The sequence below is a fragment of the Papio anubis genome, chromosome 18, assembly GCF_008728515.1.
Source record: "Papio anubis isolate 15944 chromosome 18, Panubis1.0, whole genome shotgun sequence".
Taxonomy (NCBI): Eukaryota; Metazoa; Chordata; class Mammalia; order Primates; family Cercopithecidae; genus Papio; species Papio anubis.
In genome coordinates this window covers 61505150-61529058 of record NC_044993.1, presented here as the reverse complement: position 1 = coordinate 61529058, position 23909 = coordinate 61505150, and the positions used below count along the sequence as shown (strand labels likewise).

General features: G+C 48.4%; 1 protein-coding gene across 7 annotated transcripts in view; it reads left to right on the top strand.

Moving 5' to 3' along the window:
* SNX29 (sorting nexin 29) overlaps positions 1-23909 on the top strand; it is a 588023-nt gene that overhangs the window by 457412 nt on the left and 106702 nt on the right. Inside the window, exon 19 of one of the 7 annotated variants that reach the window (XM_031657932.1) lies at positions 20684-21068. The exons of the other annotated variants lie outside the window; for them this stretch is intronic. Within the exon in view, the coding sequence (XP_031513792.1) occupies positions 20684-20914 (231 nt within the window). The 3' untranslated portion in view covers positions 20915-21068. Of the gene's footprint in view, positions 1-20683; positions 21069-23909 lie in introns of those variants that run through there. 7 annotated transcript variants of the gene reach the window in all.

Sequence of the window (23909 nt, the reverse complement as noted above, 5' to 3'; positions counted from 1 at the left end):
CTCCACCATCTTCCCCTTCTTCCTTCAGGCGAAATCTCAACAATGCATGGTGGCTGCTAGCACTTAATGTCTTTTTCTGCTGCACCCTCAGTGAAGCAGGGCTGGTCTTCCGAACCACTCTGGGGCACGCCCTTCCCCCATCCCAGGGCCACTGCCTGGCATGTTCATGCTGGGCTTGCTGCAGCTGCCCACATTCCAGGGCCCCAGCAGTCCATCTGCACTGCCCGGCCCAGTCCTGCCTAGTATAGGCTCCGCACCCCTGTGTGGCACAGATGCAGAACCTTGGACTTGGGGGCACATGCTCACTCTTGGTCGGGGGCTGCTGGCTTATGGAGAGTTTCCTGTTGACCTTTCTAAGCAGCCTCAGAGATTCACCTCTTGGCCTAGCTTGGGCAGGAGTGGCGAGGTCAGGGGGCACGAGTGGGGGGACATCTCGGGGCTGTCTTTATTCTGACCTGCTTGATGCATCAGGTGGGACTTGCAGGCAGCCACCAGTCCTGCGAGACCAGGCAGGCGGTTCACTGCAGGCGTCCCAGCCCCACCCGGTTTCCAGCCAAGGCATCAGCCCCCCCTGGGAAACTTTCACCTAATTTCAGAGCTCGGCTGGGTTCAGCGCTCTCCCGCTCCCTTTATTTTCTTTCTACTGTTGTCCTTCTCCTTTCCTTCTTACCACCCAGTTCACCTCTCCCCTTCTTCATTAACCCCCTCACTCCAACCCGGGACCCCTTTACTCTGGCAGACCATGTCTTTTTAGTGATCGTTTGATCTCAACCTCTGTCCAAGCAGCAAAAGGTAGCAGCGTAGATTTGGGCATTCTTTTAACACAGACCAGCAGTGAGGCTGTGCCTTGCCAGGTGCCAGGTAGAGGCAGTGGGGCTGCCTGGTCTATGGTGGCAAGGACAGCCCGACTCACAGACTTTCAGAACTTCAGCCCAGAGGTAAGAGCTTGTCGTTGAAGAAGTGATCACAATCATGAATGAACAGTCAGAAAGCCCAGGGGCTATTGAGCACATTAAAATCAGAAGAGGTCACACGTGAACTGAGATCCGATGACTGAATTGGAGCTAACCAGGTGTAGGGGTGGCAGGAGTGTTCTAGACTCAGGGAAGGTCTGGGCTGAGGGTCTGGGATGGGCAGGAGCCAGGCCTGTTGGAGGAACTGGAAGGAACTCTACCTGGTAGCAGAGAGGGAAACACAGCAGGGAAGGGGGAGAGTGATACAAGGGAGGGTAGAGAGGAAGGCACCGGACGGGATCGTCCACCTGTCATGTAGACCATTGTCTTCCATCGTGATTGCACATGGCAGCCTGGGCTTCCAAGGCAGGGGTCAGAGCAGGGGAGAAGCAAGGCTTCTCTTCCCCAGCCCCCTCATCAGTGAGGCCAGTCTTTCCCAGAGGCCCTCCACCTGTTCTTGCCCTAGTTGCAGGGGCACCTGAGAAAGTGTCATTTGCCAGCCTTGCAATGGGACGCAGCCTCTGTGGGATGGGAAGAGAGCTGAGAGACAGGTGGTGGGCCAGCAGCTGCATGTCTGCCGTGACCTGGTGACAGTGACACTTAAGAGCCGCTGGAAGTCACCAAAGAGGCCCATGGGGAGTAGCAGGTCCTGATTTGCCAGTGGAGTCAGGGCTTGGCTTCTGATTTAGCCACTGTATTAGTTTGTTTTTACACTGGTGATAAAGGCCTACCAGAGACCGGGCAATTTACAAAAGAAAGAGGTTTAATGGACTCACAGTTCCATGTGGCTGGGGAGACCTCACAATCATGGTGGAAGGTGAAAGTCCTGTCTCACGTGGTGGCAGACAAGAGAAGAATGAGAGCCAAGAGGAAGGGGTTTCCCCTGATAAAACCATCAGATCTTGTGATACTTACTTACTACCACAAGAACAGTACAGGGGAAACTGCCCCCGTGACTCAGTTATCTGGGTCCCTCCCACAACATGAGGAAATTATGGGAGCTACAATTCAAGATGAGATTTCGGTGGGGATCACAGCTAAACCATATCAGCCACGTACTAGCCATGTGACCTTGGTCCACTTACTTTGCCTCTCTGAGCCTCAATTTCCCCCTTTTCTGGTAGGGCAGTAGTACACCTTCACCCCTGCAGTGGGGGAAGAGCACTAACATGCTTGGTACAGGGTATGCCAAGTTGTATTTTCCTGGCTCTCCCTGAGTATCTGGTGGGTTCAGCTGGCCTGCCGAACCGTACAGCTGGTGTGTGGGTACAGGGGACGTGGGGATCCAGCCCAAGTCTGCCTCCTGGAATTGCGTGGCCTTGGGCCAGCCTCGCCTCTTAGAGTCTCATGTATAAAATGGGAATTTCACCCACCCCACTGGATTGACTTGAGACTGAAAGAAGCTGTGCTCGCAAAGGGCATAAGTTGTAACAAGGGCCAGAGCAGGAGTCAGCACCTGTCACATCCTCCCTCCCCTTGCCTTGGGCTTCAGCCCTCTCTCTCTCTCCTGTTCCTTAAAAACAAAAGAGGTATTCACACACCTTAAAACTCACCTTTTCAAAGTGTACGATTCAGTCACTTTTTAGTATATTCACAAGATTACGCAACCATCACCACTCTCTAATTCCAGAAGGTTTTCATCACCCTAGAGAAACTCTGTGGCTGTTAGCAGGCACTCTCCATCACCCCCACACCCCTTCCCCTTCTAGCCCTTGGCAGCCAGTAATCTACTTTCTTTTCTTTTCTTATTTAACTTTTATTTGAAGTTCAGGAGTACAAGTGCAGGTTTGTTACATAGGTGAACTTGTGCCATGGGGATTCGTTGTAAATGTTATTTCTTCACTCAGGTATTAAGCCTCATACTTGTTATTTTTCCTGATCCTCTCCCTCCTCCCACCCTCCTCCCACCCTCCCCCCACCAGAAGGCCCCAGTGTGTGGTGTTTCCCTCTGTGTCCATGTGTTCTCATCCTGTAGCTCCCACTTATAAGTGATAACATGCAGTACTTGCTTTTGTGTTTCTGTGTTAGTTTGCTAAGGATAATGACCTCCAGTCCCATCCATGTCCCTGCAAAGGACATGATCTCATTCTGTTTTTGGCTGCATAGGATTCCATGGTGTAAATGTATCGCATTTTCTTTATCCAGTGTTATCATCGATGGGCATTGAGGTGGATTCCATGTCTTTGCTATTGTGAATAGTACTGCAGTGAATGTGTGCAAGCATGAGTCTTTGTAATAGAATGATTTATCTTTTTCTCTGCAGATTTTTCTCTAGATCTGCCTTTTGTGACTTAGAATTGTAGACATCGTACAATATGTAGCCTTCTATGCTTGGCTTCTTTCGCTTAGCACAATATCCTCAGGTTTCATCTGTGTGGCAGCATGCATCACTACTTCATTCCTTTTTTTTTTTTTCTTTTTGAGACTGTGTCTTGCTCTTTCGCCCAGGCTGGACTGCAGTGGCGCTATCTTGGCTCACTGCAAGCTCCACCTCCTGGGTTCACGCCATTCTCCTGCCTCAGCCTCCCGAGTAGCTGGGACTACAGGCATCCGCCACCACACCCGGCTAAATTTTTTTTGTATTTTTAGTAGAGAGGGGGTTTCACCGTGTTACCCAGGATGGTCTCCATTTCCTGACCTCAGGATATGCCCGCCTCGGCCTCCCAAAGTGCTGGGATTACAGGTGTGAGCCACCGCGCCCGGCCTACTTCACTCTTTCTTATGGCTGAATAATATTTCATTGTTTGGATAGACCACATTTTTCTTATCCATTCATCTACCGATGGCCATTTGGGTTGTTTCCCATTTTTGGCTATTGCAAATTATGTTGCTCTGAACTTTCCTATACTAGTCTCTGTATGAAAACATTTGTTTTCAGTTCTCTTGGGCATTTACCCAAGAACAGAACTGCCAGGTCACATGTCAGTTTTCTTGATTATAGCCATCCTTGTGCTTTGAAAGTGTATCTTGTGTTGTGTTTCTCTAATGGCTAATGACATTGAGCATCTTTTCATGTGTTTATTAGCTATTTGTGTACCTTTTTTGGAGAAATACCTGTTCAATTCTTTTATCTATTTAAAACTCATGGCCGGGCGCAGTGGCTCACGCCTGTAATCCCAGCACTTTGGGAGGCTGAGGTGGGTGGATCACAAGGTCAGGAGTTTGAGACCAGCCTGACCAACATGGTGAAACCCCGTCTCTACTAAAAATACAAAAATTAACCAGGCCTGGTGGCGGGTGCCTGTAATCCCAGCTACTCAGGAGGCTGAGGCAGGAGAATTGCTTGAATCTGGGAGGTGGAGTTGCAGTGAGCTGAGATTGGGCCACTGCACTCCAGCCTGAGCAACAGAGCGAGACTCTGTCTCAAAACAAACAAACAAACAAAAACAAAACAAAAAAAACCCCTAAAACTCATAGGTTTTTAAGTTTTTGAGTTGTAAGGGTTCTTTATAGATTCCACATATAAGTCCCTTATTAGACACAGGATTTGAACGTATCTTCTCCTGTTTTGTGGTGGTCCTTCCATTTTGTTAGTGTCTTTTGAAGCACAGAAGTTTTTAACGTCAATAAAGTCCAATTTATCTGTTTTTTCTTTTGTTGCTTACGCTCCTGGTATCATGTCTAAGAATCCTTTGTCTACTTGATGGCACACAGATTTAGCCCTGTGTTTTCTTCTGAGAGTTTTATAGTTTCAGCTCTTACATTTAGTTCTTTGATCCATTTTGACTTTTTTTTTTTTTTTTGAGATGGAGTCTCACTCTGTCACCCAGGCTGGAGTGCAGTGGCACGATCTCGGCTCACTGCAACCTCTGTCTCCTGGATTCAAGCTATTCTTCTGCCTCAGCCTCCCAAGTAGCTGGAGTTAAAGGCACCTGCCATTATGCCTGGCTAATTTTTGTAGAGATGGGGCTTCACCTTGTTGGCCAGGCTGGTCTTGAACTCCTGACCTCAGGTGATCTGCCCACCTCGGCCTCTCAAAGTGCTGGGATTACAGGCGTGAGCCACCACGCCTGGCCTTGACTTAATTTTTATGTATGGTATGAGGTAAGGATCCAGCTTCATTTTATTGTGGATACCCAGTTGTGCCAGCACAATTTGTTAGAAAAAACTATTCTTTCCCTACTGAATGATCTTGGCACTCTTGCCAAAAATAAGTTGACCATAGATGAATGGGTTTGTTTCTGAGCTCTTGACTCTGTCCCATGCATCTCTATGCTTGTCTTTCTGACAGTGTCACATAGTCTTAATTACTCTGGTTTATTAGGATGTCTTGGAATCAGGAAATGTCTTTCCACTCTCCTTACCCCATTTCTTCTTTTCTGTCTTCTTCCCTTCATCTTTTATGTAATCTTTAGGGCAAGGGATTACAAGTGTTTGTTTTAAAGGGCTAGATAGTAAATATTTTATGTCTTTGTAGGCTGTGCAGTCTCCATCTCAGACGCAAATCTGTTCTTACAGAGCCAAAGCAACCATAGGCTATACGTAATGAATGGATGCGACTTTTTTTTTTTTTTTTTTTTTTTTTTTTTTTGAGATAGGGTCTCCGGTTGTCACCCGGACCTAGGCTGGAGTGCAGTGGCACAATCATGGCTCACTGTAACTGCTACCACCTGGACTCAAGTGATCCTCCCACCTCAGCCTCTGGAGTAGCTGGGACTACAGGCACTTGCCACCACAACTGGCTAAATTTTTCTTCATTATTTGCAGAGATAAGGTCTCCCTATGTTGCCCAGGCTGGTCTCCAACACCCAGGCTCAAGCCATCCTCCCATCTCGGCGTCCCAAGTGCTGGGATTTTAGGTGTCAGCCACCATACCTGGCTGTGTTCAAAGAAACCTTTTTTTTTCTTGTTTGACACTGAACTTTGAATTTCATGTACTTTGCCCATGCTAAAGAATACTACTTTCCTTTTGATTTTTTTCCAGCTATTTAAAAATGTGAAAACCATTCTTAGTCTGTGGGCCATATGAAAACAGCCAGCAGGCCAGGTGGCCAGCCCAGTTTGAGAGGAATGCGTCTGGAGGGAACAGTGTGTCGGAGGAAGATGGAGCATCTGCCTAAATCCTGCCGGGCCTAGGGCCTGCGTGGGCTTTCTCTGTCATGCTCTTCCCTATGGAAGCTGCTCAGTAGATCCTGCTGGGGACATGGCATTGCTGCATTGAGACATCAGAGCGGGGTCACCTGTGTGCTGCCAGAGGGGGCCACACTGTTCCTCCCTGATTAGTCTACCAACCCCTGGCCAGGGCAGCAGAGTCTTCCCGCAGATACTCTGATAAATCAAACCACAATGGGTGCCAGCCACATGTTTTACCTTTTCTTCTGGAAAAACACACAATCCTCACTGCACCCCAGAATATCAGCTCTAAATCTTTCTAGGAAGAGCATGGCTTTTTTTTTTTTTTCTTTTTTTGACAGGGTCTTGCTCTGTCGCCCACATTGGAGTGCATTGGTACTATCTTGGCTCACTACAATCTCTGCCTCCCCTTCAAGCAATTCTCCTGCCTCAGCCTCCCAGTTAGCTGGGACTACAGACATGGACCACCACGCCTGGCTAATTTTTGTGTTTTTAGTAGAGACAGGGCTTCACTAGGTTGACCAGGCTGGTCTCGAACTCCCGACCTCAGGTAATCTACCTGTCTCGGCCTCCCGAAGTGCTGGAATTACAGGCGTGAGCCACCACGCCCGGCCAAGCACAGCTTTTAAAGCCAGTCCAAACTCTGCCAGATGCTGTCATATGTGACTTTGGTCAGGTAAGTTAGTCTGAGACTCAGTATCTTCACTTGCAAAAAGGGTATGGGATGAGTGAGTACCTTCTTCACTGGGGAATGTGAGCGTTCGAAACTTGCATAGCACCTAGCATGTAGTAAGCACTCAGCATAGCACCCTAGCACATAGTAAGCACTCAGTATAGCACCTACCATGTAGTAAGCACTCAGTATAGCACCTAGCATGCAGTAAGCTCTCAGTCAAAGCTATTTGCCACTGTGCTGCTGTTTGTTCCCAGTGCATCCCTTATGGCACTGGATAGTGAGGGAGATGCAGGTGGCTGCGTCCAGCTTGTGGTGGTTCCCTGAGCCTGCAGCCTCAACTGCAGCATAGGAATAAACACAGATACTCAAGTACTGGCCCCAGATACTGGTACATTGTAGGTGCTGACTTTTCTTCTTTGCCTGAGCTGGATCAGGTGGGTCTGGGAGGAATTCTTGTTCCATACCAGAGTAAGCATTTGTGGCGTGTTTCTGGCACAGGTACCTGAGTCATCTTCCTGGACCTTTTCAATGAGGGAGAGTGTTTTTCTCCATGGCCTCCAAGCCTCACTCCCCAGGCTGCAGGCCCTTCCCTCTGTGTCTTCCTTATAGGCCCCACCGCACCCTACCAGTCATATCCATCACATCTCCAGAACCCCTTCCTCTAGATCAGGGGTCAGCAAGCTATGGCTTGTGGGCCACATTGTCCCCTTGACAGTTTTTTTATTTTATTTTATTTTTTTGAGACGGAATCTCACTCTGTCATCCAGGCTCGAGTGCAGTAGCATGACCTCAGCTCACTGCAACCTCTGCTTCCCGAGTTCAAGGGGTTCTTCTGCCTCAGCGTCCCAAGTAGCTAGACTATAGATATCTGCCACCACGCCCGGCTAATTTTGGTATTTTTAGTAGAGATGGGGTTTCACCATGTTGGCCAGGCTGGTCTCGAACTCCTGACCTGAAGTGATCTACCCACCTCGGCCTCTCAAAGTGCTGGGATTGTAGGACTGAGCCACTGCACCCAGCTGACAGTTTTTTTTTTTTTAATAAAATTTTATTGGAATGCAGCCATGTCCATTTATTTATATAATGTCTGTGGCTGCTTTTATACAACAAAGACACAGGTGAGTCTGTATGATCCACAGAGCCCATATGATTCACAAAGCCTAAAACATTTCTCATCTGGCTGGCTACCGAAGACATCTGCTGAGCCCTTATCGAGATGTCCCCGCTTCAGGGCTCCTATATGCTGAGCCGTCCTCCATTCAACGCTGTTCATGCTGTATACTGAGCAACTCTCCTGTGTGCATCTCCCCAGGAGGCTGGGGCTCCCTGAGGGTAGGGCTGTGTCATCCCAGATGCCCACCTTGCTCACAACACAGGCACATAGCAGGTGCTCAATACCTATGAAGTGATAGATGACTGGCTGGCTGAATGAATGAAAGAATGAAACAGACATGATATAGTAAATCAAGATAGAGTTCTTCCCAGGTCAACCAAAGCTAAGGTTTTTCACCTGCAAAAAAAAATATCTTCAGCGTACAGTGGGTTCAGAACTTCTCTTTCTGTAGCCCATCAGCTTCCTCTCCAACCTCACAAGTAGATATCAACAATAAAAATGGCTGATGCTCAACATGGCGCCTCCTGTATGCCAGGCCCTGGATTGAGTGCTTTATGGATATTAACAAATTCAAGCCTCGGGACAACCCTAGGAAGAAACTACTGCTGCTACCCCCGTTCTACAGATAAGGAAATTGAGCACTGGAGAGGCTAAGCTGCTTACCCAAGGACACTCAGCTGGTAAATGTGTGTGTGAGAAGGGAGTGCATTGAAACCTAGGAGGTGGAGTTCCTGAGTCCACACTTTGCTGCTGCACACCTGCTCCCATGCAGCTCCTGGACATGCAGTTGAAATAGTAGCTTCTCATTCTTTTTTTTTTTTTTTTTTTGAGACAGGGCCTTGCTCTGTTACCCAGGCTGGAGTGCAGCAGTGCAATCTCGGCTCACTGCAGCCTCCACTTCTTGGGTTCTTCAGCCTGTGCCTCCTGAGTAGCTGGGACTAGAGGTGTGCACCACCATGCCCGGCTAATTTTTGTATTTTTAGTAGAGACAAGGTTTCACCATGTTGGCCAGGCTGGTCTCGAACTCCTGACCTCAAGTGATCCACCCGCCTCGGCCTCCCAAAGTGCTGGGATTACGGGCGTGAGCCACCGTACCTGGCCTCATTTGTTTTTGAGACAAGGAAATTCTTTTCAGAGTCTCTGCGTAGAATCTTAAAAGCTCAGCACAGTCAGTAATTGTTCTTTATCATCTGCTGGACTATTTAGTGTAGTAACTGCCTCTGATTGAATGGGTAATTGAGGATTGATCTGGCACTCCAAGAGGGACCCGCCGTGTGCTCAGTGAACAGAGAGGAGGCAGAGGAACTTAACAAGAGGAGGCAGAGGAACTTAACAAGAACATTGCTCAGAATAAGAGTTAGTATCGATGTTCTGGTTGGAAAGAGTTGGCCCTGTGGAGGGGATTCCTTGTAAAGTTTCATGGCAGTGGATCTCCTGTTGACTTTCCTCTGTGCCTTATTAGGTATACTCAGCACTTAACATGGATGAGGATTAAATGAGTTAACCTATAGGAAACACTTAGAATCGGTCCTGGTATGTATTAAGCTCTCAGTATGAAGTGGCTGTTGTTAACCTGTTTTGTTAACTGGATCCCAAAGAGCTGCCTTACGTTCTTTATTTTCTAAGGACAGGATTGAAGTATGTAAAATAGGGGCCGGGTATGGTGACTCACACCTGTAATCCCAGAACTTTGGGAGGTCAAGGTGGGTGGAACATTTGAGGTCAGGGATTCAAGACCAGCCTGACCAACATGGTGAAACCCTGTCTCTACTGTAATATTTAAAAATTAGCAGGTTATGGTGGCACATACCTGTAGTCCCAGCTACTTGGAGGCTGAGGCAGCAGAATCATTTGAATTTGGTGGGTGGAGGTTTCAGTGAGCCGAGATGGTGCCACGCTGCACTCCAGCCTGGGCAACAGAGGGAGACTCCGTCTCAAAAAAAAAAAAAAAAAAAAGGAAAATAAATGCTACAGACCAGCACCACTTCTTAAATAAAAACTGTGATTCTTAAAGCATTCAGGTAATTAAAGAAGTCCCATCGGCTTAGCATGAACTTTGAGCACCTTTCTCCCTTGCCTTTTTCTGCAAATGAACGGAAGTATACATGGCGGATTTTTGTTGTTAGTGGAATTCTAAAAATCAATTCTAAAAACTTTGCTGGTGCCCAGCCTAATCCTGGATACCCCCAAAGACTCTCAATCAGTACTTTCTGGATCAATTTTCACCTCTTCGAAACCTCATTTTTAATCTGTAGTGACAAAAGTCCAGAGAAACCACCCGGACAGAGCCAAGATTTCATAAATGGAAAGAAGGTGGTGTAGACCAGCAGCCTGCTCTTCTAGGGCTTACAGCAAAATCAATATTCCCTTGCTGTGAGACCTGAATCGTGGAAACCAGTTGGCCAAGGGGACTAATTGGATGCCTTTTGAAAATTCCCTAGCTGGAATTGAGATGCAGGTTAACAGACAAGATTGGCAGCTCATGCATTATTTTCAAAGCTCTCTCCTGAGATTGTGTTTGTGACTTGGTGAGAGTGCTTCATTTGCCCACACAAAAGCAGGAACAGCCCCACCACTCAGAGAGCCTTCTCTTCCCTGTGCCCTGCCCCTCTCAACACACATCTGAGTGTCTCCATTGCTGGCACGGTTGTCAGGAAGACACTAGGGAAGGGCTTTTATCCAATGGGATAAAAACCTCCCCAAATCAGCTGATGGTAGCTGAGATCATTCACATCTAGCTCCGGGAAGGCCTAGGATTGGGGCTCGGGAGTGATGACGATGATGGCGTTCCTGGGATTGTGCTGGTTGTGGATGTACGAGGCCTGTGTCTTGCAGTGGCCCCACCAGGACAACAGCAAGAATGACATTATTTTCCCCCCATTTATAGATGAGCATTGAAGTTCAGAGGGTTTAAGCAAGGTAACCAAGGACACGTAGCTTATAAATGACAAAACCAAGACTCTTCAAAGCCTGTGGGTTTCCAGCTGACCACCTTTCCCTCTCCTCCTTGCACCTGCAGTGAACTTCCCTGAATCCCATTCCTCAAATCCCTGTCTTTGGTCAAGGATGGTGGTGACAGTGTCAGACACCAGCTGAGTATCGGATCATGTTTTTACATGATTTCCATGATATATTTCCATGTCTTCAATTGCTGGTGAACATCTTTTTCATAAAGTGCAGATTACTAAATCGTTCAAGGTCATTGGGAACTCTTTTTTTTTTTTTTTTTTTTTTTTTTAGGCTATCAAGTCAGTGATCCTGTTTGACTGCAGTTATTTTTTGTGGTGACACCTCCTGCTTATGTACTGCCCAACATCTGGTGACATATTAAAAGTTCTGAGAAGTTGATGGGAAAAGAGCAGATAATTTTTTTTTTTCCAGAAAATCCTCTTGCCCTCATTGTTGGCTGGAAAAGTCCAACTTTATCTCAAGCCCTCATCTCATTCATCCAGACATCAGTCCACTCCACCCTGCTAATTATGGGAATGACCGCCCAGTGCTCAGAGACACAGCTGAGACTTTCCCTGAAGTGTCTGGTTCATAGTCATGTCTGTCAGTCTTTCTCCAAGACAACACGCTGTCCTGGTCTGGTGCATCAAACCGCCTTGCATCCAGCTCTACCCATTTTCCTCTAATTAAGCATCTTTCTTTGCCTTTTAGACGATAGTGATTTGCTTTGGTTTTTGCATTCACTAGGCTGTACCCATAGGTACCAGGTTGACTCCCAGTGATTGTCTATCCAAGCTAGGGGAAGAGATGCTGGCTGCAGGGAAGGTTTGCCATCAGGAACAAGCCTCAGTTTAATTTCGACATGCATGTATTGCACAACCTAATTTCTGCTGGGTATGATGCCCAAAACTGGGGATAGAGAGATGAGACATAGCTCCTTACCCTCGGGTGGTGCTCAGTCTAGTTGGGGTGGATAGGGAAGGCAGGCACACAGCAGCAGGGGACAGGGAGGAGGGACAGCAATAGACCTGTGGTCTAGGGCATTGGGGGAACACAGAAGTTGAGTATAATTGAGGAAAGGAGAAGAGAGCAGAGAAGGATGTTGCAGGGTGAAGACGCTGGAGGCAAGCCCTCCAGAATGAGTAGGACTTAGCCAGGCAAAGGCACAGTGGGGACAAGCAGAGGGAACAGGCTTGAGAATAGGCATGTCAAGGACAGGGATCCTGGCATATGTGTGAGCTTGGAGTGAGCTGGTTTAGGTGGATTATGCAGTGCAAAGCAGGTAATGATGTTTGTATTTGGCATCTTAACTCACAAGTGGCAGAAAACCCAAACCAAACTGCCTTACACAAAAAGGGAATTTGTTGCTCCCTGTATATCAGTAGTCTTGGGGTAACCTGGCTGCAGGCATGAGTTGATAAGGGGCTCGAATGCAGCACCGCCCCCCCAGCTCTGCATCTCCCTACTCTGTTTTCTGCATTCAGAAGTCACAATCACTTCAGAAGCTATTTGTCTGAGGTAACACAGGTTGCATCCAGTCCCGTCTCACTTCAAACCCTGTGGGTTTCCTGCTGACCACTATCCCTTCTCTTCTCTGCAACTCCAGTGAACTTCCTTAAATTCCATTGCTGAAATCCCTATCTTTGGTCACAGATGGTGGTGACTGGGGCAGACAATGGCTGTACATTTGACAGTGTTTTTTACATGATTTCTGATATGGTTTGGCTGTGTCCCCACCCAAATCTCATCTTTGATTATAGCTCCCATAATTCCCACGTGTTGTGGGAGGGACCTGGTGGGAGATAATTGAATCATGGGGGGCGGTTTCCCCCATACTGTTGATATGGTAGTGAGTAAGTCTCAGGAGACCTGATGGTTTTATAAGGGAAAACCCCTTTTGCTCGGTTCTCATTCTCTCTTGCCTGCCACCATGTAAGATGTGCCTTTGCTCTTCCTTTGTCTTCCGTCATGGTTCTGAGGCCTCCCCAACCATGTGGAACTGTGAGTCCATTAAACCTCTTTTTCTTTATAAATTACCCAGTCTCAGTATGTCTTTATTAGCAGTAAGAACAGACTAATACAATTCCCATGATATATGGAGACACTCGGTTGTGTGTTGAGAGGGGCAGGGTGCAGGGAAGGGAGGGCTCTCTGAGTGGTGGGGCTGTTCTAGCTTTTTTTTGGGCACATTCTCTAACAGCCTCTCTTCTCGACAGCCTCTCTTCTCATGGGCAGGAGTCAACTGGGAAGCTCCAAATGGGATCAACTTGACTTCAAGTCAGTGAGAAAAGGGTACAGCTCTGTATCCCATTAATTGGAAAAGCTTCACCCAATCATAGGCGATGATGTGCCCATTCCTGAACCACTTGCTGTGGCCAAGGGAATGAGGTGCTCTGATTGGCTGAAGCCTGAGTCATAGGCTCTGTCCAGTGCCCATGGTGTGAGAGAAGGGAAGACAGAGGCTTCCCGCAGAGTGGTCAGGCCTCGGTTACCAAAGAGGATGCGATCTGAACCAGGTGGCCCAAAGCATGAGCTAGTCAGGTGGGCTTTGCTTGCTGAGGACCTTGGGCATTGACTTAGAGAATTTTAAGTGGAGGAGTGAATGGTATGATTGGAGCTTTAGGCCAGTCATTGTGGTGGCACTGGGGAACCTAGGATCAATCAGGGACCATTTGGAGGTCCTGGCAAGTACAGCTGATGAAGGACTGAGGGCAGGAGTGGAGAAAACCCAGAACACATGAGGAGGTAGAAGTGCTTGGACTTGGTACACCATCCCCCTGCTTACCCAGTAAGCAAACCGAGATGAACTTCGCCAAGCAGTTGAGTCGGGGACCTGGTGCTGGGGAATAACAAGGCTTCTGACCATGGCTTTGCACAGAATATGCACCTTCTAGAAGCAAGGGAGAAAGTACATCTGCTGCCCCCAAAGTAGCCACTTTTGTCCTTGAACAGAAGAGCTGCAGAGGTACTTACTGACTTACTGCTATTTTTATTGATTCAACAATCTGCTACTCAGTGGCCTCCAAACTCCTGAGAGTTATGTGCTCATTACTGCCAACCACATTCCTCTAAAGTACACATTAGGTTCATAAACACAATTTCAGGGCTCTGTGCGAAAATGGAGATGCTCTCTAATAGAAAATTAGCTTCTTCCCTGCCAGCTCTACCAAGTTTACATTTCATCTCTTTGGATGGCAGTATTCTTGGTAGGGGAGAGAAAGGAGTACCTGGAGCTGGGAGTACTCGAGGCTGATTGCCGAGTAGGAGCCTCCTCCTGTTGCCAACCGTTTAATGATCCCGTGACTGCCCAGTGTGTGGGATGACCTGTGACCTGCTCTGTTTTATTTACCAACAAAAGAGATTCCGTGTAGCAGCCTTTTAGCATTAACAGAAATAGGAAAGGCTGCCATGCACTGGTTGCATTCAAGAAATGGATGGGGTTGGGCGTGATGGCTCACACCTATAATCCCAGCACTTTGGGAGGCTGAGGCGGGTGGATCATGAGGTCAGGAGATCAAGACTATCCTGGCTAACACGGTGAAAACCCGTCTCTACTAAAATACAAAAAATTAGCCGGGCAAGGTGACTCACGCCTATTGTCCCAGCTACTTGGGAGGCTGAGGTAGCAGAATCACTTGAACCTGTAAGGCGGAGGTTGCAGTGAGTCGAGATCATACCACTGCACTGTAGCCTGGGTGACAAAGTGAGACTTCATCTCAAAAATAAATAAGTAAATGAACAAACAAACAGGTGGTTTCCAACCAAACTGGCCTTACTGGGTACCTCCAATTCTTTCTTTCTTAAAATAAGGGAGTGATGTCTCTGGCCTGGACAAGCAGCTTGAGCCATGTGGTTCTTCTGGATTCAGTTCTAGAAAGGGCCCGTGCCCAGCTGTTTAGCTGTGGGCAAATTATTGAGCCTCACCAAAGCTCAGTCCTGTCATCCGTGTGACAGGATCACTGGACCCACCCCAAGGGATTATCTTGAGGCTTAAGTGAGATAGAACAGCTGTAGGGTGCTCAGTGCAAGTTCTGGGTGAGTGGCCCTGGGCAACTCTGAGATAATGCCCTTCAGTGATTCACGGCCAGAGGTGGTTTTGTTCTATCCCTCAGGGGACATTTGGCAATGCCTGAAAGCACTTTTGATTGTCACAACTGGGGTGGCTGCTACTGGCATCTCATGGGTGGAGGCCAGGGATGCAGTGGAATGTCTCACAATGCGCAGGACAGCTCCTCATACAAGAAAGACTTACCTGGCCCCAAGCATCAGTAGTGCTGTGACTGAGAAAACCTCATGTAGAGAAAACTGTGGTATCTGGAGCTGACTCTGTTCTCAATAGTGGGTAGCTGTCAAATGGTAGGTGCTCTGTGCCAGGGACTGTGCTAAATGCAGAAAGTCAGAGACCAGAGGCAGATGCCCATCGCTGAGTACAGTACGCTTAGAGACTAAAGGCACTCAGAGGAGAGTTGCCTCGTACAGTCTGGAGGCAGGATGGGGTGAGGGGTGAGGGATGGCTTTGTGGATGGGGAGGGCATGTGAGCTGAGTCTGGAAGTTGCCCCCAATCGTTTTCTCTCCTTCTTTGGTGGATGTGAGGGGAGGTCACCAGCCCTGCGGACTGGTGTGGGGAGGAGGTGGCTTGCATCTGTGACTGCCAGACCCCTCCGAGTGTGAGGTCACATGGGCCCGTGGGTGTGAGGAGAGGAGCCGAGTGGTGAAGGTGTTGGCAGGCATGGTGCTGTGGGACAGGAACTGTCACCTCTGCTCCGACATGAGATCACAGGCCTGTCCTTTTAAAGTTGGGTTTTAAAATAAAATTGCTCCTTGTTCTGACTGCAGCTGTCATTTCTTTTGTTACTTCTGAGGCTGTTAGTAAGAGGAATAATTTAGAGCTTGGAGGTGGCCTTCATCTTGGCTAGTTGCTAAGCACCCACTTTCTCAAGGCACGGGGGCCCTAGATGCAAAAAGAATCCCCAGCAGCAAGACCTGGGGCTGTCTTGCCTGGTGGCAACATGTGCCTCCCCTCCCACCCTTCGTTCTCCCAGGCGTAGACACCAGAGTGCCAGTGTGGCATTTCCACAGATGAACCAACTGCTGTAAGCCTCTGAAACAGGAATGTTACATGTATAGTTCTCGTGCCACTTGGCCCCATTCGCCTGTCCATGGCAGACCTGGCTAATCAATCACAGACATTCTCAGTGAGCTCAGGTGCCTTCTCAGAATCATCCTCCACATGACCACCATCTTTCCCTGGCAGCCACCACTGTACACTAGAGTAGGCAGGTAGCTCTAGACTTGGCAGTTTGCCATCCTTGCTGGAAATCATTACTGGCGGTGTGACCCTGGGCATGTCATATAACTCCAGTTTATTTCCTCTTATGCAAAATGCAGATGCTAATGCCTACTTTGCAAGGTTGTTGTGAAAACTAAGAGAAATGAAAACATAGAAAGCAGCTGGCATAGAGTCCAGCATGAAGTAAGGGCTTAGTAATTTTTTTTGTAGAAATGGGGTCTCACTGTGTTGCCCAGGCTGGTCTTGAACTCCTGGTCTCAAGCAGTCCTTGTGCCTCCGCCTCCCAAATTGCTGGGATTACAGGCATGAGCCACCTTGCTGGCCCTCAGTAATTGTTCCTTGTCTTGCTTTTTGCATAAAATTTACCCTTCAAAGACTGCAGAGGGACTTGTGGTTCATTTAATTCTGCTTGATATTGTCATTTATATTTTCAGCTATATTTGTTTGAGTCCTCAGTAAGACTGTAGGCATTTAGATTGCAGGGAAGGTATCTTTGGATTTTTTTTGTCCCCTGGCCTTCCATCAAGATGTGGTAATTGGATGTATGGGAGTGTGGCAGACACTGCTAGTTGCTTGCTGAAAATAGCTGTGAGGTTTTTTTCCTTATGTCTTAGTAACAGAGCCCTGGGCATTATGCCCACGTAGAAAATAGTAAATTTCTCAGCTTCCCTTGCAGCTACATATGGCCATGTAACTAAGATCTGGCCACTAAGATATAGGTAGATGTATTAGTTGTGGCTTCCCAGAAAGCCTGCTTACATCTCATCTGGGTGGTACATGCCTTGCCTTTCTCCTTCCTGTTGCCTAGAACTGAGAAATGATAGCTGGAACTCCAGCAGCCACCTTGGGCCATGTGATAACCTAGGGGATGGCAACTCTGCAGCCAAGATAGCAGAGCAGAAAGATGGAGGACCTCAGTCCCTGATGACTGAGAGGGCAGCCATCCCAATCCTGGACTACCTCCCTGCACACTGCGTGTCCATCAGAAAATGAGCCCCAAGTGATTAGACCTCTGCTATTTTGGAGCCAAATGCAATTCCTAACTGATGCAAAGAGCTCTTTGATAGAGGCTGAGAGAACTGCTGCCCAGAACTCTAGAGGTGACATAGCACATGGCGTTTAGGGACTTTGGAGTTCAGCTCATGTAGTCAACAACTAGTTACGAGTTTCCATGGGCCACAGGTGCTGCTGGGGAATGTGACTTGTTGCTCAGTTTAAGAGCAAACATAGAAAATAACCCGAAGAGAGAAGTGAGGGCCCTGCAAGCCACATCCAGGAATTTAGACTTGAGCTTGAGTGCAGTGGCGCATCATTGGAGGAATTTATTTATTTATTTATTTATTTAATTATTTTTTGAGATGGAGTCTCACCCTGTCACCCAGGCTGGAATGCAGTGGTGTAATCTTGACTCACTGCAACCTCTGTCTCCCAGGTTCAGGCACTTCTGCCTTAGCCTCCCAAGTAGCTGGGACTATAGGCGTGCACCACCATGCCTGGCTACTTCTTTTGTGTTCTTAGTAGAGACAGGGTTTCACCATTTGGCCAAGCTGGTCTCGAACTCCTGACCTTAAGTGATCCACCTGCCTCGGCCTCCCAAAGCGCTGGAATTACAGGCATCAGCCACCACGCCTGGCCCATTGGAGGACTTTAATTTACACTTAGGAACCATTGCTCTGGCTGTGGTGTGGAAAAGGAGTCGGATGCAAGATAGCTGATTTTGTCCCTCCTGACAAGGGTTTCCTCCTCCTTCTAGAAGACCTGAGTCTGTTAGCCAGCTCCAGGATACCCTTCTCCTTGGCAGAACCTCACCGAGTCTGATTTGGGTGGGAAGTCAGACGTTGGTCTACGCCTGGGATTTCTAAAGCCCCCACACCTTGTGGCCCTCTTGGCTGGGACTTCCAGACCCTGGGTCTACCCCACCAAGGACTTTTTTTTGAGAACCTCCAACACTCCTGGTCAGGCACACAGCAGGTAAGCCCTGCATACCGGCTTGGCTAGCACCAGCGGTGGCTATAACTGACCTCTAGGTGGCGGTGGCCACCTGCTACCGCTCCGGCTCCCAGAGCCCTGGCGGAGGAAGTCCTCTTTCTCTCCGCATTAGCCAGTGTTCCTTGTCTCTTTCCTCCCTGAGTTGTGGATCCTGGGTCCTACCTGTTTCTTCCTCTGTCTTAGGTGAGACTTTTCTGGCTTTCCAGTTTTCACTGCTCTGAGTGTCGGGCAACTTCATCCAGTAGGCTTTGCAAAGTCTTCATTTGTGTAGGAGACCGGAGGAGGTGTCACAGTGTCACACACAGAGATTTGCATACGCAGACCTTGGTCTTGACTGTCGAAAGCATCCATCCTTTGCCCACTGCCAGACGCTTATCAGCAAGGATAGATGTGCATTAGAGATAGCGATGTAGGTGGCCCGGTATGGAGGGTAAGCCCTCCCTCCTTCCTTCTTTCTTGCCTGCCTTCTTGTTTCCTTCTCTTCCTTCCATTTATCCATCCATCTACCTACCCACCCATCTAGCACCCACTGAGCATCTCTAGGAACTGGGGGCTTCTAGCAGTTTCTATCTTGGTTCTTGCCCTCAAAGAATTCATGGCATAGTAAAGATGGAGACTTGTAAAGGTACAATTGCAAGTACATGTTCAGGTGATGTTCATTTATTCATGTGTTCATTTGTTCATTCATTCATTCATTCGTAGTATTGAATATCCATTATTTCCAGGCACTGGTCTGGATACTGGGGCATAGTGAATAAGACTGTGGCCATGTACCCCCAAGATAATTACTATTTGTCAATTAAGAGAATAAATTTTTAAAATTTGCAGAGCTTACATTCTAGTGGAGAGAGGACAGAGAGCCATCAATAAATAAAGGCTCAATATGTACCATAGATTGAGGTCAGCAGCTGTGGTTGCCTGCCATTTCAAATGATTCATCTTGTAAACAGACAGTGTCAACCTACGGCATCAATAAATACAGCACGATACTGGAAAAAACTAGGCAAGATAATTGCTCATTATGCCAAACGCTGTGAAGAAGCAGAGAGAGAATGATGGTAGAGGATAGTTTTGGGCTGGGGTAAGGGTGTATGCTGGGTGGTATGTGTGCATGTGTGTGTGTGCGCATCTGGTGGAAGTGATGTATACCTGGTGGGATAGTGTATGAGTACTTGGTAATGTGTGCACCTGTTAGTGTGTGTGCATCTGCGGGGGTGTGTGCATGTGTGTCTGAAGGGATATGTGTGTGAGTACTTGACAGTGTGTGCACCCGGTAGCGTGTGTATGTATGTGTATCTGGTGGGGTATGTGCCTGTGTGCCTGGGAGGATGTGTGAAATTGCCTCCTTTCAGGGAGAGAATGCATCAGAATTACGAGCTTTTCCAAAGGTGGAAAGCTTCTGAGCTCCTGGCCTTCACAGAGACATATCTGGGTTGATGGGAGCTGTTCAGGAGCACCCTCTGAACTCTCAGAAGGCCCGGGGCATTAGCATCTTGTCTTGCCGATGGCCGCCAGAGAGAACACTGTGCATCTCGGGACCAAAGCAGTGTTTGAATTGCATGGACAGAGTTGATTGTGACACTTGAGGCCTCCTTTGCCATAATTCCACCCTCTTTTAGTGGGCAGTAAGCTGTGATATCAGACCAGACCCCTTTTCCCTTTTCTTCTCCGTACTGAGTAGCAGTACATTCCGGGAAGGTCAAGTCAGGTTGTGTGTTCATGTAGCATTTAAGGGAGAGTTCAACCCCTTTCCAGAATTGCTAATAACAGTACAATAGACACTGGTCATGCATTACGCATGCATTACATCACAACCCTCTTAGGTCGGTGCTAATAGTATCCCTGCTCTATAGATGCTAAAACGGAGGCACAGAAAGGTTAGGTGGGCTGGCCAGGGTCACCCAGCTGACAGGTGGTGGAGTCAAGGGTTAATCGAGGCATCAGTTCCCGCAGCCTGCGCTTTAACCTCTGTTTTCTGGAGTGGGGCCTCCCCACTCTTAGTGATTAGGAGGCATCTGCCTGTGTTTTGCAGAGATATGGCAGGTCTCAAGAATGGCCCTCACAATGCCTCAATGTCTTGTCTACAGCCTGAGCTCTTTCTCTACTGCTTAAGGACAGGGTGGTCTGGAGGAAGAACACAGATTAGGTGCTGGAAAAAATAGAGGTTCAAATCACGTCTACACCACTCACTCTGGGCCTTTGGGTAAGTCCCTGTTCACACCTCATTTACGCACCATAAAAAGACTTGGACCAGGCAAAATGGCACACATTAGCCTCTACCATGGTGCTTTGCAAGCCAGCAAGATGGAAAAATGTTCATCCCAGCCCCATCTTGTATGTGAGGAAATTTTAAAACAAAATTGAGTGCTGTCTTACAGGCATTGTTATGAGAGAGAAATGAGTACACTGGGTAAATTAACTGTATTACGATGTTTGTGGTCTGCATGCGGGCGCAGTTTGATTGCATGGGGAGACAAAAGAGGGTTCCTCATGATGACTAATACGTCTCTTTAAACATGCATTAGAGAGAGGTGCAAAGAGTGCGCCTATCACATCTGAAATGTTCTATTGTTCTGTTTGTTTTTCATTACTCTGAAATGATTACTGCAAAAATTCCTAAATTGGATGCTTTTCACAGAGGAAGATTAAAGACCATAAGCACAGTCTTGCAGCTGTGCAAAAAAGCCTGTGCATCTGTAGATGGATGAAGAGCCTCAGCAGCTTCACCTTGGGTTCTGCACTGCACATGGAGAAGCCTCAGGCCCACTGGGAAGTGGGATGTTCCATCTGTGAGCCCAGAGGGACCTTTCGTTGGCATTTTGTAGCATATCTGCCCCGAGCTGACCACCATCTGCTTGGCATTATTTAAAGCCTCTTAAATGCATTTCGGTGGGGGACATGTCTCCATAACACCGGGACAGGGAGGCAGAGTCTTCTGGAGAAAGCCAGACAGAAACCTTGCCTGGTTGCAGAGGAGGAAGAAGCATCAAACGCAAGCCCTACCCAGACACTAAGTGGTCTCGCTTCTGTGGCTGCCTGAGAAGTTGCAGCTCTTTGATTAAAGATCAATACTCAATTTTTTTTTTTTTTTTTTTTTTTTGAGACAGTCTCGCTCCGTCGCCCAGGCTGGAGTGCAGTGGCCGGATCTCAGCTCACTGCAAGCTCCGCCTCCCGGGTTTACGCCATTCTCCTGCCTCAGCCTCCCTAGTAGCTGGAACTACAGGCGCCGCCACCTCGCCCAGCTAGTTTTTTGTATTTTTAGTAGAGACAGGGTTTCACCGTGTTAGCCAGGACGGTCTCGATCTCCTGACCTCGTGATCCGCCCGTCTCAGCCTCCCAAAGTGCTGGGATTACAGGCTTGAGCCACCGCGCCCAGCCGATTAGTACTCATTTGAAGGTTTTGTATTTATTACGCACTTTTTGTTGTTAGTAAGTTATCACTGGTCCTGTGTGTAGAGGGAGAAAGGAAGTATTTGTACTTGGTGTTGGCTGCAAGGTTGTCCTAGCCAACAATTCCCAGTCACAGCGAAGGATACAGGAGGGAGCTTTGAATTGTGTAGATAAGTTAGAGGGCCAGTTAAACCCAGAAAGGGCAGTGCTGTGGGCACCAAGGAGGAGGTAGCCTTTGGAGTGTGTCACAATCCACTCCCCTTCTCCTTCTGTGTACACTGCACATGTGCACAGAGGCAGGCTCCGGCCACAGCTCATTGGCCCAGAGTGAGCACCCACGCAGGAGAGAACTACCCAGATACCGGCCCAATCAGATTCCCGTTGGTCTCAGGTCTTTTCATTACAAGTGGCAAAATCTTACCTTGAACTGGCTAAAACAAAACAATGTTTTGCCTTGTATAAGTAAAATATAAGGACGACCATTAGCAGGTCACCATGGAAGCTGAAGCGTGGCTCAGCTTCCATGCAGCCAGAGAAGCTCCTGATTTCTGTAAAGCACCGTTAGCCATGGCAGGAGGGAGAGGGCCGTTCATGATCACATCTGCTTGATCCAGGGTCTCAGCTATTCTCCTTCCCCCTCCCTTTCTCCCTCCCTCCTCCTCCACCCCCTCCTGCTGTCTTCTTCCCCCACCTCTTTCTCCCCGTTTCACTCCCCCCTCCTCCCACCATTTCACTCTCTCTTCCTTCCCCCATTTTACTCCTCCCTCCTCCCCCTTTCCACTTCCCCCGCTCCGCCATCCTTCTCCCCACTGTTTCCCCCTTAGGTTCTGCCTCCCTCTGTAGTGTGTTCTCTGGTAGTTCCTCTCTTGTAGGTCTCACCAGCAGCTCTGAGCTTAGATCCTCACAGGCCAAGAAACACGGCTATGAAAACCCTCAGCTCTCTCCCTGTCATACAGGCTCCTGATCGGCCTGGATGGGGCGGAACACCCTCACGGTGGTACATGCAGGGCTTTGATTCTCCCAGCCTTGATCTCATGCCTACTCTAGGCTCAGAGCTAGAGCGGGACCGACAGGGAGCCCAGAGACAGGCCGGGTGGAGAGCGGGTCCCTAAAGGAGAACTGAAGAAGAGGAAGTGGATGGGAGGCAGTGAAAGACGACCGCTGTTCGCACGGAGGCTTCTTCCTGGACCATGCGGGATTATGCCCCAGAACCTGGGTCAGTCTGCTTGCACGTGGGACAGGGTTGAGGGAGTGTCGTGTCTAGACCCTGAGCTCAGGAGGTGGAGAAAGCAACCCTGCAGAAAGGGGGCAGGATCCCTTGGGCGTGCAGAGGGGCAGAGCAGTGTGGCCTCGCAGCTAGCCATGGACTTGGGTGGCTTTCTGGTCGCTGGTCCTGCCCCTCAGGAGGCCCAGCAGGCTTTCTGGCTCTTGGTTTTTTGAGATACTCTTGTACCCTTCCAGTAATACCCCATTTCCCCAAAGCCATAGTGAACTGGCTTTTCTTCCTGGTAATCAAAGAGTCTGTGACTTAAGAAGATAGAAAGACCAGCGACGCCGTCGGCCTGGCTCACAGAGTTCCTCTCCAGGAGAGAAGTGCCTGGCTCCCGGTGTGGTTGGGAGCATGCGGAGCAGAAGCACGGCGAGATGAAGCGCGGCTCAGCTTCCATGCAGCCAGAGAAGCTCCTGATTTCTGTAAAGCACAGTTAGCCGTGGCAGGAGGGAGAGGGCCGTTCGTGATCACATCAGACGGTGCCATGCTAACGGCCGTTCTAGCTGAATCACGGCCTCCCCAGCCCATTCCTTCACACAGGAGCTGTTTGGCTGAATGAGACTTCATCACCCAACCACGTCTCGCAGCCAGATGCAGCCGAAGAGGCCTAGTGCGGCTGAAACTTTCCTTTAGGGAGGGAAACTGTAAAACTGTCTTCTGGGCATCGTGATTTCTTTAGTATTTTCAGAGTTGAAGGTATTGCTTGTTCAAATGCCAAGATCATTTTTAAGGCCGTTATATTCTCACTGATTTATTATTGTCAAGAACATTTTATTTGGAAAGGTCTTAGTGAAACCAAAGTAGGAAACTCCTTCTATATTTTTAGTTTGGAGTTCTCTCTTGTTACCTCCTCCTCCCCCGGCCAGCTCCTCTTCATCCTTCAAGACATCACCTCCTCCAGGGAACTGCATTCCGTATCACCTCTCCTTATCTTCTGGCCTCCTGTGCGTCTCTCTGCCATAACACTTATTCCACTGGACTATAACTTTTTGGCTGGCTGGCTGCCTCACAAATGTGTGAACTCTTCTTTTTTTTTTTTTTGAGACGGAGTCTAACTCTGTTGCCAAGGCTGGAGTGCAGTGGTGCGATCTCAGCTCAATGCAACCTCTGCCTCCCAGGTTCAAGCAGTTCTCCAGCCTCAGCCTCCTAAGTAGCTGGGACTACAGGCACATGCCACCGTGCCCAGCTAATTTTTGTACTTCTA